General features: G+C 36.3%; 1 protein-coding gene across 5 annotated transcripts in view; it reads left to right on the forward strand.

Moving 5' to 3' along the window:
• Positions 1-14,432, forward strand: part of CRACR2A (calcium release activated channel regulator 2A) — a 235,872-nt gene that overhangs the window by 202,641 nt on the left and 18,799 nt on the right. For all 5 annotated transcript variants that reach the window (XM_074269243.1, XM_074269242.1, XM_074269244.1 and 2 more), the window contains 4 exons: positions 2,903-3,209; positions 5,937-6,069; positions 11,285-11,366; positions 11,550-11,664. In XM_074269243.1, the coding sequence (XP_074125344.1) occupies positions 2,903-3,209; positions 5,937-6,069; positions 11,285-11,366; positions 11,550-11,664 (637 nt within the window). The remainder of the gene's footprint in view (positions 1-2,902; positions 3,210-5,936; positions 6,070-11,284; positions 11,367-11,549; positions 11,665-14,432) is intronic.

Below are 14,432 nucleotides of genomic sequence, written 5' to 3' on the forward strand. Positions count from 1 at the left end.
ACTTGGAGTGCTCAGACACAAAACAATACAAGAACTCTTTATCTTTCCTCAAAACCCTCCCCACATTTTACCTTCCCAGTAGAGGGCAGCAGACGGCCATGTCCAGGGTCCTGATCCATATGTGGCCACTGGATCCCAAGGGCTCTACAGGAGAAAGTGAAGCTGGTGACATTGCACAGCTCATCCTCACTTAAATCCAAGTCACTTACATGCCCTGACATCTCTTCCCTGAGATCATGGTTCTCTTTGAGTGGCTCAGGCTTAAATCTTGGATTCTGACTGTCCCTTACTCCCATATCCAAGATTTATCAATCTTACCTTTGCAACATCCATGAAATGTCCTCTTTCTCCTGTTACACTGCTACCATTCCATTGCAAGCCCTTAACATCTCACACCTTGATTGTTGCATTAGCCTATTGGTAGGTATACCTACTTCAAGTATTTCCTTGGTCCATTCCATCTTCCATTCAGCCACAAGTGATTTTCCTAAAGCACATGTCTAACCATTCAATCAACTCCAGTGGCTTCCTATTACTTATAGAATCAAATACAGAATTCTCGATTTGGCTTTCTTGCCCCTTTTCTACTTTTTCAGTCTTCTTCCACTTGACACTTGTCAACACAGAATAAAGTGTTTGATTATTTAGAATACTAATTATTCAGAAATCTTTATTTTTCTTTTCTACCTCATATTACTGTTATTGAATTAGCCTTCTCATTAAAGGAGCCCTGAAAGGTACTATTATTTGTAATGTAGTGTAGTATAAGGTCTGCATTAGTATTAAGGTCCATTAAGTGGGTGGACCTTTGAAGTCAGGAATACTTGAGTTTAGGTTTTATTTCACATGTTTATGAGCTATGTGACTTTGGGCAAGCAAAATAGGGATAATAATAGCATCTATCTCCCAGGGTTGAAATGAGGATTAAATGAATTTATAAAATGCTCAGCACAATGCTTGACATATAATAAGTGCTTATTTCCTCCCTTGTTTTCAGGTGATTTTAAGTTATTTTCCAGACTAGTTAGATCAATTCACAGCTCCACCAATCAATGTGCTCACCTTTCCACAGTATCTCCAGCATTGACTATTCCTATCTTGTCATCTTAGCCATTTTACAAAATGTAAGCTGAAAATTCAAGATTGTTTTGATTTACATTTTATTTATTTTCAAGGATCTGGAGCATTTTGTCATACGGTTATTAATATTTGTAATTCTTCTTTGAAGAATTGTGTGTTCACATCCTTTGACATTTATCAATTAGGGATGAATTTTTGTCTTACCTATTTCTGATAGTTACCTAAATATCCTGGATATTAGCCCTTTATTAGAGGTAATTTTCCACTCAATACCCCTTCTTATTCTTGTTACATTGATTTTGTTTATACAAAAAGTTTTCAATTTGATATAATCAAAATTATCTATTTTATATTTGCCTTTATTCCTTATTTGTTAATAATTAATCCCATCCCCCTAAATATGGAAGGTACTTGATCTGTATGCCTTCACATTATTTTATGATATGACATATTTAATATTCAAGTCACATCCATTGAAGGTTTGTTTTAGTTTGATATAAGATGTTGCTCTAAAACGAATTTGTGCCAGGTTGCTTGCCATCTTTTCTAGCAATTCTTGCCAAATAAGTTTTTTCCCCTAAATAATTTATTCTTTAGGTTTATCAAACACTGAACTATTGAGTTTTGTTATTTCTGTTTCTTCCTCATTTTGTCAATTCCATTAAACTGCCTTTCTATTTTTTTAACCAGTACTAAATATTTTTAATAATTCCAATTTTAGAATGTAGTTTGAAGTCTGGGAGTGCTTATTTCCTCATTACTTCCATACTTTAAAAAATATTTCCCTTGATTTTATGGCTCTTTCATTTTTCCAAATAAATGTTATTACTTTGTCTATATCTGTAAAATATCCCCTTGATGTTTTAATTGATATAGCATTAAATCTATAAACTAATTTTGGTGTATTGTGATTTTTATTATAATGGCATGGCCCACGTTTGAGTACTGAATATCTCTTCAGTTAAGTAAGTTATTTGTTTAATTCTTTAAGGAGCATTTTGTAATTATATCTCTACAGGTATTGATTGTGTTTAAATTGACTCTCAGATACTTTATGCATTTTGTAATTATTTTTAATCAGACTTCTCTTTGTATTATTCCCTACTGGATTTTGTTATTGCTGTATAGAAATGCTGTTGATTTTTGTTAGTTTGTTTTGTAATTTGCTGTTTTATTGGAATTGCTCATCATCAAAGTGATTACAACTAGAAGGGTAGTTCATCTAGTTCTGATGATTTATTTAACAGATAAGGAAACTGAGACCCAAAGAGGGTGACTTGCTCTAAATTTGTCAGCTAATACATAGTGGCACCAGGATACTAACCCAACATGTAGCTAGGCTTAGAGGAATTATTTTGAAGATGAATTAGACTTTTTCCTCTTGGCCCCGGAAGCACAATTAGGATCAGTAATTTGAAGTCACAGAGTCAGATTCTAACTAAATATCAGGGGAAAATAACTTCCTAAGAAGTAGAATTATTTAAACATGGAATAAATAGTTTTGGGGTTTTTGTTTTTGTTTTTGTTTTTTAATGTAGTAGTAAATTTCCCATGTCAGGGCTATTGCAGAAGGGACATATTTTTATTAAGGATTAAATTAGATACCCTCTGTGGTTTCTTCCAACTCTGACATTCTATAAATTTGTAATTCAGTGAATGCTATTCTCATCTTTTCTTTGCCCCTGTGTGTGTGGGGAGATCATCTAAGCCCATCAATGTCATGTTTGCCAGGCAGTCTCCATATTTCCTTGAACTAATGTATTTATATGTCTGTGCTTCCTTCCCTCTCTCCTCCTTCTTTTCCCCTGCCACATCCCTATAGCCAATCAACTGATGAGGACGATGTGTTCAGTATATCAAGAAGGAGAAGTTCCATTGGTCTGAATGGGACCACTGATGGGGATGCTGGGGCCAGTGGACCATGTGCTCGGGTTCTCCGGAGGATTATATCCATTGAGGAAGATCCCCTGCCTCAGATTCTGGATAGGCACTCTGAGGGACAGCTGAGTCGATGTCCAGAAGAGGAGGAGAGCACTGGGCAGCATCAAGAGGAAAAGAACCAGGAAGCCCCATCCTTGGAACCCACATCTCCTCGAGGGCAGCCAGTAGGAAAAGAAACAGGGATCCATGTAAGAGGATATTTTATGTTGCTTATTTTAATATACCACCATTTTCTGCTTATGCCCCATAGCAGCCATCCCAATTCTAAGGATGCAAAGGACCACACAAGAATTCCACTGAATGCAGCCATGCATTTGCCATCCTTATGTGCCTCATGAATCATGAACTCTCTAGTTTTCCCATAGAGCTTCCTTATACTTCACATTCAAGTGATTATTATTAACAATCTCAGAAAGTCAGTATAGTATAGCAGCTAGACAACTGGTCTCAGAATAAAGACTTTAAGCTCTGTCTTTAAAATATTCTGATTATAAGACCACGGGGAAGTTCTTTAAACTTGATTTTTTTTCTTTTTATCTATTTTTATTAAAGCTTCATATTTTCAAAACATATGTATAGATAATTTTCAACATTCACTCTCGCAAAACCTTGTGTTCCAAAGATTTTCCCTCCCTTTCCCCCAGTCCATTCCCTAGATGGCAAGTAATACAATACATGTTAAACATGTGCAATTCTTCTATATGTATTTCCACAATTATCATGCTCAAGCAACAATTGGGGCAGGAGCTGTCAGGGAGACTTGGAAATAGTCATTTCTCTTCTCTCAACCTAATCTTCTTATCTGTAAAATGAAAAGATTGGAATAAATGACCTTCAAGTTCCCTTGTGCTCTACACCCTCTGCTTCCAAGCACTTGAGGGGTGTTGAGAATTTGGCTTGGTAGCAAATAGTGTGGAAGAATGATATAAATCAGTTATTGAGCTTTTTTGTTTGAAAGATGATGACAATGAGTGATGGAATGATGCTTGTGGGATGAACGTTAGTCCTTCTGAACTTAGATGAATTAAGATAAAATAGAAGATGGGGGGACTGAGGTGAGGCCCCCATTGAGGAGGTGTTTTGTTTCCTGTGACTGACCTTGAATACTTTCCCAAGTACTGACTTCTTCCCAAAAGACTATGATGATTTTTTCTACTATTCAAGTACATTTACTGTCAGATTACAGATTTTTTTAATGAGAAGAGTTAATTCCACCAAATCCACTTTTAAGTACATCCAAAAGAGGTTTCTCATTTATTCAGAAAGTATTATGCTTGAACTCAGAGGCATAATTACTGAGTGAGTAATCAGCTTTCTGATTAGGATGTGTAGACTAGTAAAAAAAAGCCCTGAGTTAACATTCCTTTTTTTTTTTTTCTCCAAGTCCAGTTTTGTCAATAATTTGCTATATGACATTTTAGTCACTTTGTTTTCCTACTCTGGGCCTCAGTTTTCCCATGTGAAAAATGTACAGGAAAAGCTGTATTCTACTCTCTTGTTCCTACTGAACCTAAGACTGGATGGAATTAATTTAGAATTAGAGTGACTTAACCTAACCTTTTCTTTCCTGGCTGTTTGCAAGGAAGATGAAAAATTCCTAATTACACTATTTTTTCTTAATTTCGTTATGGGCTCCTTTGGCAATCTGGTAAAGATTATGGATCCCTTGTCAGAAGAATTCTTTTAAATGTCTACAAAATTATATAACATTACAAAGAATAGCATTTATATTGAAACACAATTTTCAAATTTTTTTCAGAAATAAGTTGATGGACTCCAGATTAAAAAGCTCCATTCCAAACTAAAACAGAGTACAATGGAGGAGGGGAGATCTCTAATAATCATAATAATTATTCACATCTATCATGCTTTAAGATTTACAGAACATTTTCCTCATTACAACTCTATGAAGTAGGTAGTGTAAGGGTTTTACATCCAATTTTATAAGTGAGGAAATTAAGGGTGTTAGAAGTAATTTACATAACTAGTAATAATAATGATAATAATAATCTATATATATATGGTGCTTATTATGTTCAAGGCACTGGTCTAAGTGCTTTATAATTATCTCATTTGATAATAACAACCCTGTTGCTATTATATCCCCATTTTACAGACGAGCAACTTGAAGCAAATAGGTTAAGTGATATGCCCAGGGTCATACAACCATTAAATATTGTAAGCTGAATTTGAACTTGAGTCTTCCTAACTCCAGTATTTGTCTCATTTGATGCTAACATCAAACCTCATACTGTCATTACCCCATTTTGTAGATGATAAACTGAGGCAAACATATGTTAAATGACTTGCCTAGGATAATATAATAAGCGTCTTTTTAAACTCAGGTCTTCTTGACTTGAGACCTGCTACTGTACTAGCAAGCTGCCCCCTAATAAGGACTGCATCTCTCCTTCCTTATCACCCAGCATCCTATAATGAAGAAGCTATCTGTGATGTCTGAGGCAGGACTGAGCAGTTTCTCTCCTTCCCTTTCTCTCACACTTTAGAGTGTTTTAATATTCTCAGGCCAAAAATAACTCAGTCCTGGAGGCTAGAACTTGCCATATTAGCAAGAAAGTCCTCCTTCATCCCCTGTTCTCTCCATGCCCATTTTATGGATTGATGCTGGGATCTAGGAATCCTGATGGAGTAATCCAGGATTTAGAACAAGAAATGACTGTTATCATCTACTCAAAGTCCCTCAATTTAGAGATAATGAAGCTGAAGCCTACAGGAGGTTTCCAAGGTCACTCCAGGTAACAAGTGGCAGAGCAAGGATTCACAGCTTGGTTCTCTGCTCTAAATTCAGCCTTCATTCCCTCACACAGATCTGCACATATGGGAAGGCTTGACAGGGTGATGGGTGGGCTAAATGGCTTTCTAAGCAGTGGGCAGACCTGTCTACTTCTTCATAGGAGAACAGCTCTTCCAACTCCCCAGATCGACTTTTCAAGATTATATTTGTGGGCAATTCTAGTGTGGGGAAGTCATCCTTTATGAGGAGGTTTTGTGAAGACCGATTCTGCCCAGGCACATCCGCTACTGTTGGTGAGTTGCTCCCCATAACAGTTGTTTCACTGCTTGAAATTGTCTTCCTTTTTTAGAGGATGTGACTTCTTTCCCAGATCAAATTTTCATGATGAAATCTCTTTTTTTATATTTATCACATTTCCCCTCACCCTAAGTAGAATGTAAATTCCTTGAAGGCAAGAACTATTTCTTTTTTGTCATTACCCCCAGTGCAAAGCAAAATACTGAAGGAGCATGGGACCCTAGGATGAATCTTCCAGCTAGATTTGGAGTCAGAAAACCAGGGCAGACGTGGGGAGTGGTTTGAGTGGAGGTGCTGACAGCCTTGTCTTTTCAGTTTAGTAGCTTGATAGGTAGTACATAATGGGTACAGGATGGGTAAGATGAGTTCCTCCATTAAATGGTCAAGCATGGAATAATAGAATAAAAAATCTTTAGACTTTGGAAGAACCTTGTGGAATACATATTCAATATTCTCATTTTGTAGGTGAGGAAACAGATACTAAGATAAATTAAATAATGTACTTAATAGTGGCAGGGTTTGAACTAGAGTCCGGGTCCCTTTCCATTGTATCATCTTGCCTTATGTTTACCAAATAGCAGAATGACCTTGAGCCACCTATCTCTTAGAGATTACAGGACCAGCTCTAGGCAAACTTGAAACGGGCAAAGGTTCTTCATCTGAACCCCTCTCTAGACATAAGAGTTTCCCAAAGTCCTCTGTTTTCATGCTCCCCTATGACCTTTGGGCAAAAATCACTTCACCCTTTATTTGAGAAATAAAGATGTTGGATTTGATGACTTTCCACCCCTAAATTTCCAATACCAAGAAGGCTTTTTTGTGTGCCCAATTTGGTACACTTAGAGGATGTGGATTCTGTGTATCTGGATCCAAATCCTAGCTCTGTCATTGACCATCAATGGGATCTTGTTTGCCCTGTTCTGAGATGAAGATTCCAACATCCATCCTCATGTACTACTTCCAGTGTTTCTAATTGACCTTGCCTTCTTTCATTCTGACATTAATTCCTCCAAAGTTTAGGCTTCCTCCTGGTTCTATCCTCACCGGACTTGGAAAACAGTCATTTTCCTCTTTTTTAAGAATTTTCTTTGACCAAGTCCTTTCTCTATTCATCTTCAAGAACTGATTCTCTCAGTTGGTTTGTTCCATCCCCACTATTGCTGAGAATTGTCTGAAAGTATGGTTCAGAAAGATCTTTTGAATTGAAGTCTGGAAAAAAAAACAGATACAGAAAGATCAGAAGTCTTCTGAATGCAGTTAGAAGATTTGGTTCAACTGAAGCCTCTGTCACTTATATCTTTGTGACCTTAAGAGTATGATTTATCCTAGCTGGAACTTTGTCTCCTTATCTGTAAAATGATGGCATTGAACTTGATGGATTTGTTTTAATCTCTGTTGTTTTTCAGTAATGGCAGAGAATCACCTAGGGTAAGCCATGTTTGAAATAGTTGTTTTCTCTCTGTCTTTTAAATCATAACAATTCACATTTATATTAAGTTTTACATTATAAAGTACTTTCCTTATAACAACTTTTTGTGAAGCAAATGGGACAAATATCATTATCACCCTTTTCCAGATGAAGAAACTAAGGCTCAGAATGATTGTCACATAGTTCATGAATATAAGAGCTGAAACTTATACCCAAACCTCAATTCTAGACTTAGGACTTTTTCCATGTCCACTATTTTTTTTTCTCAATAATATTTAATTTTTCCAAATACAGGCAAAGATGGTTTTCAACATTCATTTCTGTAAGATTTTATGCTTCAGATTTTTTCTTCCTCCCCCCTTTCTGTCCCCAAGACAATAACCAATCTGATATTGGTTAAAGATATACAGTCCCTCTAAATATATTTCCATATTTGTCATGTTGTACAAGAGAAATCAAATCAAATTAAAAGGGGAAAAACACAAGAAAGAAAAAAGAAACAAATAACAAAAATAGGGGAAAATATGATAATTTGATCCACATTCAATTTCCATAGTTCTCTCTCTCTCAATGCAGATGACAATAGACTAAGTCTATTAGAATTGTCCTGGATCATCACATTCATGCTAATTATTCTTCACAACAAAATGCTGAAAGTTTCCCTTTATTTAAATTGTATCATGAGATCCACTTTTTCAAGGCTTTCCTCAATGAACCCCACCATTCCTCTCCAGTCTACTAGTCAAACATCAATTCAATTCTTCCCTCCATGATTTCTATCATTGTGACAGTTGGAATAACATCAAAATTCTACCACTAAATTATTTAGTCACCCTTCTCTGGTCCCATATTAATCAGTCTGCCTTTTTACCATTACTTAGTGAACTCCTTAACTACTCTCACATTCTGTTCCAGTCACTCTTGGGCTCTGGATTCAGATTTATGTTATTGAGAGATTGTTTGACTAGCCAATTAGATGAATAAAGAGGGAAAACCCATTGGATTTTTACCAGAGAATCTTTTGGAGCACCTGCAGTGCAGAATGTATTTCTATACTCTGTATAGAATATAGAGTATTCTATACTCTAATGGGCTTAGAACTTGGGGTCCAGTTTCCAAGATAAGTTCCAAGTGTGGGAACAAAACTCTATAGGCAATGAACAAGTCCCCCATGTTCCATTCACTCATGGTATGATCTTGTAACTCATAGCTTCTCTCTAGGCTTTACTTGTGCTAAACTATCTTTCACCTCAGCCATTCTTGGATACTCTGAATACATGGCTTCTCTCTGCCTGTTGCTTCCTTTTATTCAACACCTGTTCCCGGTGACAGCTCTGCACATAGGCTGCCTTTACTTCAGGAAGAGAGAAGAGGGCCCTAAGAGAACACTAAGAACCTAACTTTCTTAGAATCTGAGATTTTTAGCCAAAAAGAAATTAAACTAACTTTGAATTCATTTCCCAGTCCATTTTAAACTCCTTTGCTAATGAGCAGTTAGCCCTGAGATTTCCCAATTAAAAAAGAAAAATTAAAAAAAAAAAAACAGAGCTCAGTGAATTCTTTCACTGCAGCAGACTAAAATAACATTTGTCTAGAGCTTCATATACATATTCTCTGGCCCTCACAAAAGCCCTGTGAGTTATAATAATAGTACAACTATTACTATTTCTATCTTACAGATGAAAAAAGAGAGACAGAAAGAAGAGATTGATTTGCCTAAGATTCACAAGAGTTAGCAAATGGAAGGGCTGGGTCAAGACCTCAGGTCTCCTAGTCCACCTCATACTAGTTTTCTGCTTCAGAGGACAGGACACTGGGCAAGAGTCTGGAGACCCTAAGCAAATCACAACCTCCCTCAGCCTTCATTTCTTCATCTCAAATGAGCATTGGTTGCTATCTAGCATATTTCCTTCAAAAGGGAATTTTGATGATCATATAGAGTAATGAACATGAAAGCCCTTTGAAAGTATAGTTATAAATGTTTGGATTCTTCCTCCTCAGACTAAAACATCAGAGTCCTTTCTTTCCCCCACTTATTACCCTATTGCATTTCACCTTCAGATTTGCAAAGCATTTTATAAGTATCATCCCATTTTATCCTCATAACAACCCTGAGAAATAGAGGCTTTTATTTTCTCCATTTCACAGATAAAAGAACTGAGGTAGACAGGTTAAATGACTTGCATGGGCCACATAGCTAGTAAATGTGTAAAATTAGAACCAAGGTTAACATGATATTTCATTTGATTGCACTTTTGCCATCCTCATTAGGCTTAGTCCATTTCTTATCTGCCTGCTTTCTTTCAGTCTGTATTGCCAGAGCTGCCCTATTCTATCCTAAGTCTTCAGGCTAAGAAGCTTAATATCTATGTGATTCTGTGAGAGTGGGAAGATGGATCTTGCCAGCCCTTAGATCTGGTTCTTTTAAAAAAAAAATCTTTCAACATTTCCAAATGATCCTAAGAAGTCACATGAAAAAGACTTAGGGGAGAGGAATTTATCAATCAAAGAACATTAATTTATTCATTAATTTGAAAACATTTATTAAACATCTGCTGTAGCAATGGCTTATATTCATGTAGTGAAGCTAGTTGACATCATGGACAGGATCCTGGACCTAGATTCAGAAAAAGAAATTAAAATTCATTCTCACACACTTACTAGCTTTGCAAGTCATTTAATCTGTCTGTATCACCCGCAAAATGGATAAAATAATGACATCTATCTCTCAGGGTTTTTATGAAGATAAATGGGATGATATTTGTAAAATACTTTGCAAATCTGGAAGTTTTGCAGAAATATTATTGTTATTATAATTATAATTATTTACAAGTTTGCAAAGCACTTTACATCCATATAGCAACCTTGTAAAATGGGTGGTACAAGTACTATAATATCCATTTTAAAGATTAGGAAACTGATATTCAGAACAGTTAAATAACTGACCCAGAACTAAACAGGAGGTGGCAAAATCAACTGGAACCCAAAGTCCAAGGCATTTTTCCTAGATGACAGTGAACTCTGTGAGACACAAAAGTACACCAAGTTGGACAGAATATTGTTTCTACTCTAAAGCTGTTTACATACTAAGGTTCCCCTAACCAACACTATGAACCACCCCCTAACATATTGTATTCCAAGTTTGGTCTGTTATCTACTGTGAAATTTAGTAACCTTATTTTTATGGAAGGATTCACTCCATAATGTCATTTAATATCTCTTCATGTTTTTCTGGAACCAATTAACATTGGCTAATATTATTAAGAGAACTAAACCATTAAGAAAAAGTTTCCTTCTTTTAGAAATTGTTCTGGTATTTACCCTTACCAAGACATATGCTCTCTAGGCAATGATGACATGACATGGGTAGCCCGAGGTGGGAAGAGAATTGTGGGTAGGTTTCCCATATATCTCTAGGCAAAAAATATGAAATTTGACTTTGATTCCTCTTCTTCCATATTAGTAGAATAGTTAATAGAGCTTAATGCTACGTTCTTTTCCAGGAAAGCTCACCTTTCAACAGAAGGTTCCTTAAAAGCTTCCAAGAAGGAAGACAGTCTTCTTTAGGCTTTCCCCTTCCTTAAAGGAGTGAATAAATATTGATTGGGTATATTATTTCAGAAAACAAACCCCAGTTACTTCATCTCTCTGAGTTTCATTTTTCTTTTCTGTAAGATGGGAAGATTATAGTATGTGGTTTCTATAGTTCATTTTAGATCTAAATTGCGGTTTTGTAAGTCATGATGTGAGCAATTCTGACAGACCTTGTTTTTGCTTTGCAGGGCTAGATTATCAAGTAAAGACAGTGAAAGTGGATAAATCCCAGGTGGCCTTGCAGCTATGGGACACAGCTGGGCAGGAGAGGTGAGGAAATGCTCTTTGCTTCCTCACTCTGTCATCCCACCTTTTGGGTCCCACCTTATGTTCTTCCACGCTCCCCTTTACCTCCTACTCCATGTTAAGTGGTCTTCCACTTTGGAGAGAAGAATTGGGAGGAGGATGGAGAGTTATATTTCTGACAGAGTCGGGGGGATCCATTATTGGCAGGTATCGCTGTATCACCCAGCAGTTCTTCCGAAAGGCAGATGGTGTCATTGTGATGTACGACATCACAGCCAAGCAGACGTTCATATCCATCCGCCAATGGCTGACAAGTGTAGAGGTAAGATGATACCATATCTTGCACTCCTGGCAAGTGAGAAAAAATTATCCATAGCTCATGGATGCTTTCTGACCTTTTGCTTCCCTCTCTGTCTCTTATCTTACCTCAGCCCCTACCTTCTTACCTTCAACTATTCTAGAATGCTCTTCCTCTTTGCCAATCAATATCCCTCTCCACTTTTTGCAACCTGGTTCAAAACTTGCCTATTCCACAGATCTTTTCTTATGATTCCTATCCTATTCTTTTCTCTGCATCCTTTCATGCCCTAAGATATTTAATTTATACTCTGTTAGGAGAGAAATATGTACACTGTACTGGACATAATATTAACTTTAGAGTTAAGAGACCTAGATTTGAGTCTTAGTCTCTTTAATAAGCTGTGTGATCTTGACCAAATTAGTTTATTTCTCTGGGTCCTTATTTCTTCATTCATAAAATATTGCTAATATCTATACCACCTACTTTTTTTATAATTAATAATTTTTATTATATATATATTTTTAATAATATTATCCCTTGTATTCAATTTTTCCAAATTATCCCCCCCTCCCTCTATTCCCTCCCCCCGATGACAGGCAATCCCATACATTTTACATGTGTTACAATATAACCTAGATACAATACATGTGTGTGAATATCATTTTCTTGTTGCACAATAAACATTAGATTCCGAAGGTACATGCAACCTGGGCAGACAGATATTAGTGCTAACAATTTACATTCACTTCCCAGTGTTTCTTCTCTGGGTGTAGCTACCTCTGTCCATCATTGATCAACTGGAAGTGAGTTGGCTTTTCTTTATGTTGAAGATTTCCACTTCCATCAGAATACATCCTCATACAGTATTGTTGTTGAAGTGTACAGTGATCTTCTGGTTCTGCTCATTTCACTCAGCATCAGTTGATGTAAGTCTCTCCAGGCCTCTCTGTATTCCTCCTGCTGGTCATTTCTTACAGAGCAATAATATTCCATAACCTTCATATACCATAATTTACCCAACCATTCTCCAACTGATGGACATCCATTCATCTTCCAGTTTCTAGCTACAACAAAGAGAGCTGCCACAAACATTTTGGCACATATATGTCTCTTTCCGCTCTTTAGTATTTCTTTGGGATCTAAGCCCAGTAGTAGCGCTGCTGGGTCAAAGGGTATGCACAGTTTGATAACTTTTTGGGCATAATTCCAGATTGCTCTCCAGAATGGCTGGATTCTTTCGCAACTCCACCAGCAATGTATTAGTGTTCCAGTTTCCCCACATCCCCTCCAACATTCATCATTATTTGTTCTGTCATCTTAGCCAATCTGACAGGTGTGTAGTGGTATCTCAGAGTTGTCTTAATTTGCATTTCTCTGATCAGTAGTGATTTGGAACACTCTTTCATATGAGTGGATATAGTTTCAATTTCTTCCTCTGAGAATTGTCTGTTCATATCCTTTGACCATTTATCAATTGGAGAATGGTTCGGTTTCTTATAAATTAGGGTCAGTTCTCTATATATTTTGGAAATGAGACCTTTGTCAGAACCTTTGTTTTTAAAAATATTTTCCCAATTTGTTACTTCCCTTCTAATCTTGTTTGCATTAGTATTGTTTGTACAGAAACTTTTTAGTTTGATGTAATCAAAATCTTCTATTTTGTGATCAATAATGATCTCTAATTCTCCTCTGGTCATAAATTCCTTCCTCCTCCACAGGTCTGAGAGGTAGACTATTCCCTGTTCCTCTAATCTATTTATGATCTCATTCTTTATGCCTAAATCATGGACCCATTTTGATCTTATCTTGTATACCACCTACTTTTTGAGGTTATTAGGAGGACTAAGTGAAAAAATTCAGATAATGGAATTTGAGACCATAAAGTCTATCATTCTATATAACTTGTTATCATTGATTACTATTCTTATTATGATGGCATCATGTAACAGATGAAGATGGATCACAGCATAGACTTCCCAGGACTTCTGGGTAATTAAAGTCTTTAGACAAGGTTCATGAGAGACCAATGCCATATTGAATTCCTTGGTAGTTGTAATGAGACTTGAGCTGTAACAGGGATTTTATTTCAATGTTTATATAACTTCATATATTCATTTGTTGGTCAGTGAGGTGAAACAGTGGATAGAGCACTGGATCTGAATTAAAATCTGGCTTCAGATATGTACTAGCTGTATGACCCTAGGGAAGTCACTTAACCCTGTTTGCCTTAGTTTCCTTATTTGTAAAATTATCTGGAAAAGGAAATGTCAAACCAGTCCAGCATCTATGCCAAGAAAACCTAAATGAGGTCACAAAAAAATCAGATGTGAGTGAAAATGGTTGAATAAAAATAACAAAAATTATTCATTTGTAACAGTTACTATACATATATTATCGCTAACACTGGGCTAGGCTCTGAGGAATATATAAAGTTCTCTATATAGTGCCTACCTTCAAAGTCAGCTAAGATGTAGTCCAAGAATCTAGACTGAGCACATTCTATATAACTTTGGACAAACCATTTCACGTTTAGAACCTCTCCACCCCTAAAAGTTATAACAATTTTTGGTTCTTAGGCCTTTTCCTCCTGTTATTTTAACCTTATTAAATAAAAACTTACTAAGAGTACTAAGAGTATGAGTGTGGACAAGTTAACTCTGGACTTCAGTTGTTACAGTTGTAAGTTGGGAACAATAGCATCTTGTTTTTGTTAAGATGTGTGCAGATGACACAAAGTTCCTTCATTCTTTTTTCAAAAAAAAATTTAAAGCTTTTTATTTTTACAAATA

Source organism: Sminthopsis crassicaudata, chromosome 5 (genome assembly GCF_048593235.1).
Source record: "Sminthopsis crassicaudata isolate SCR6 chromosome 5, ASM4859323v1, whole genome shotgun sequence".
In the NCBI taxonomy this organism is placed as follows: domain Eukaryota; kingdom Metazoa; phylum Chordata; class Mammalia; order Dasyuromorphia; family Dasyuridae; genus Sminthopsis; species Sminthopsis crassicaudata.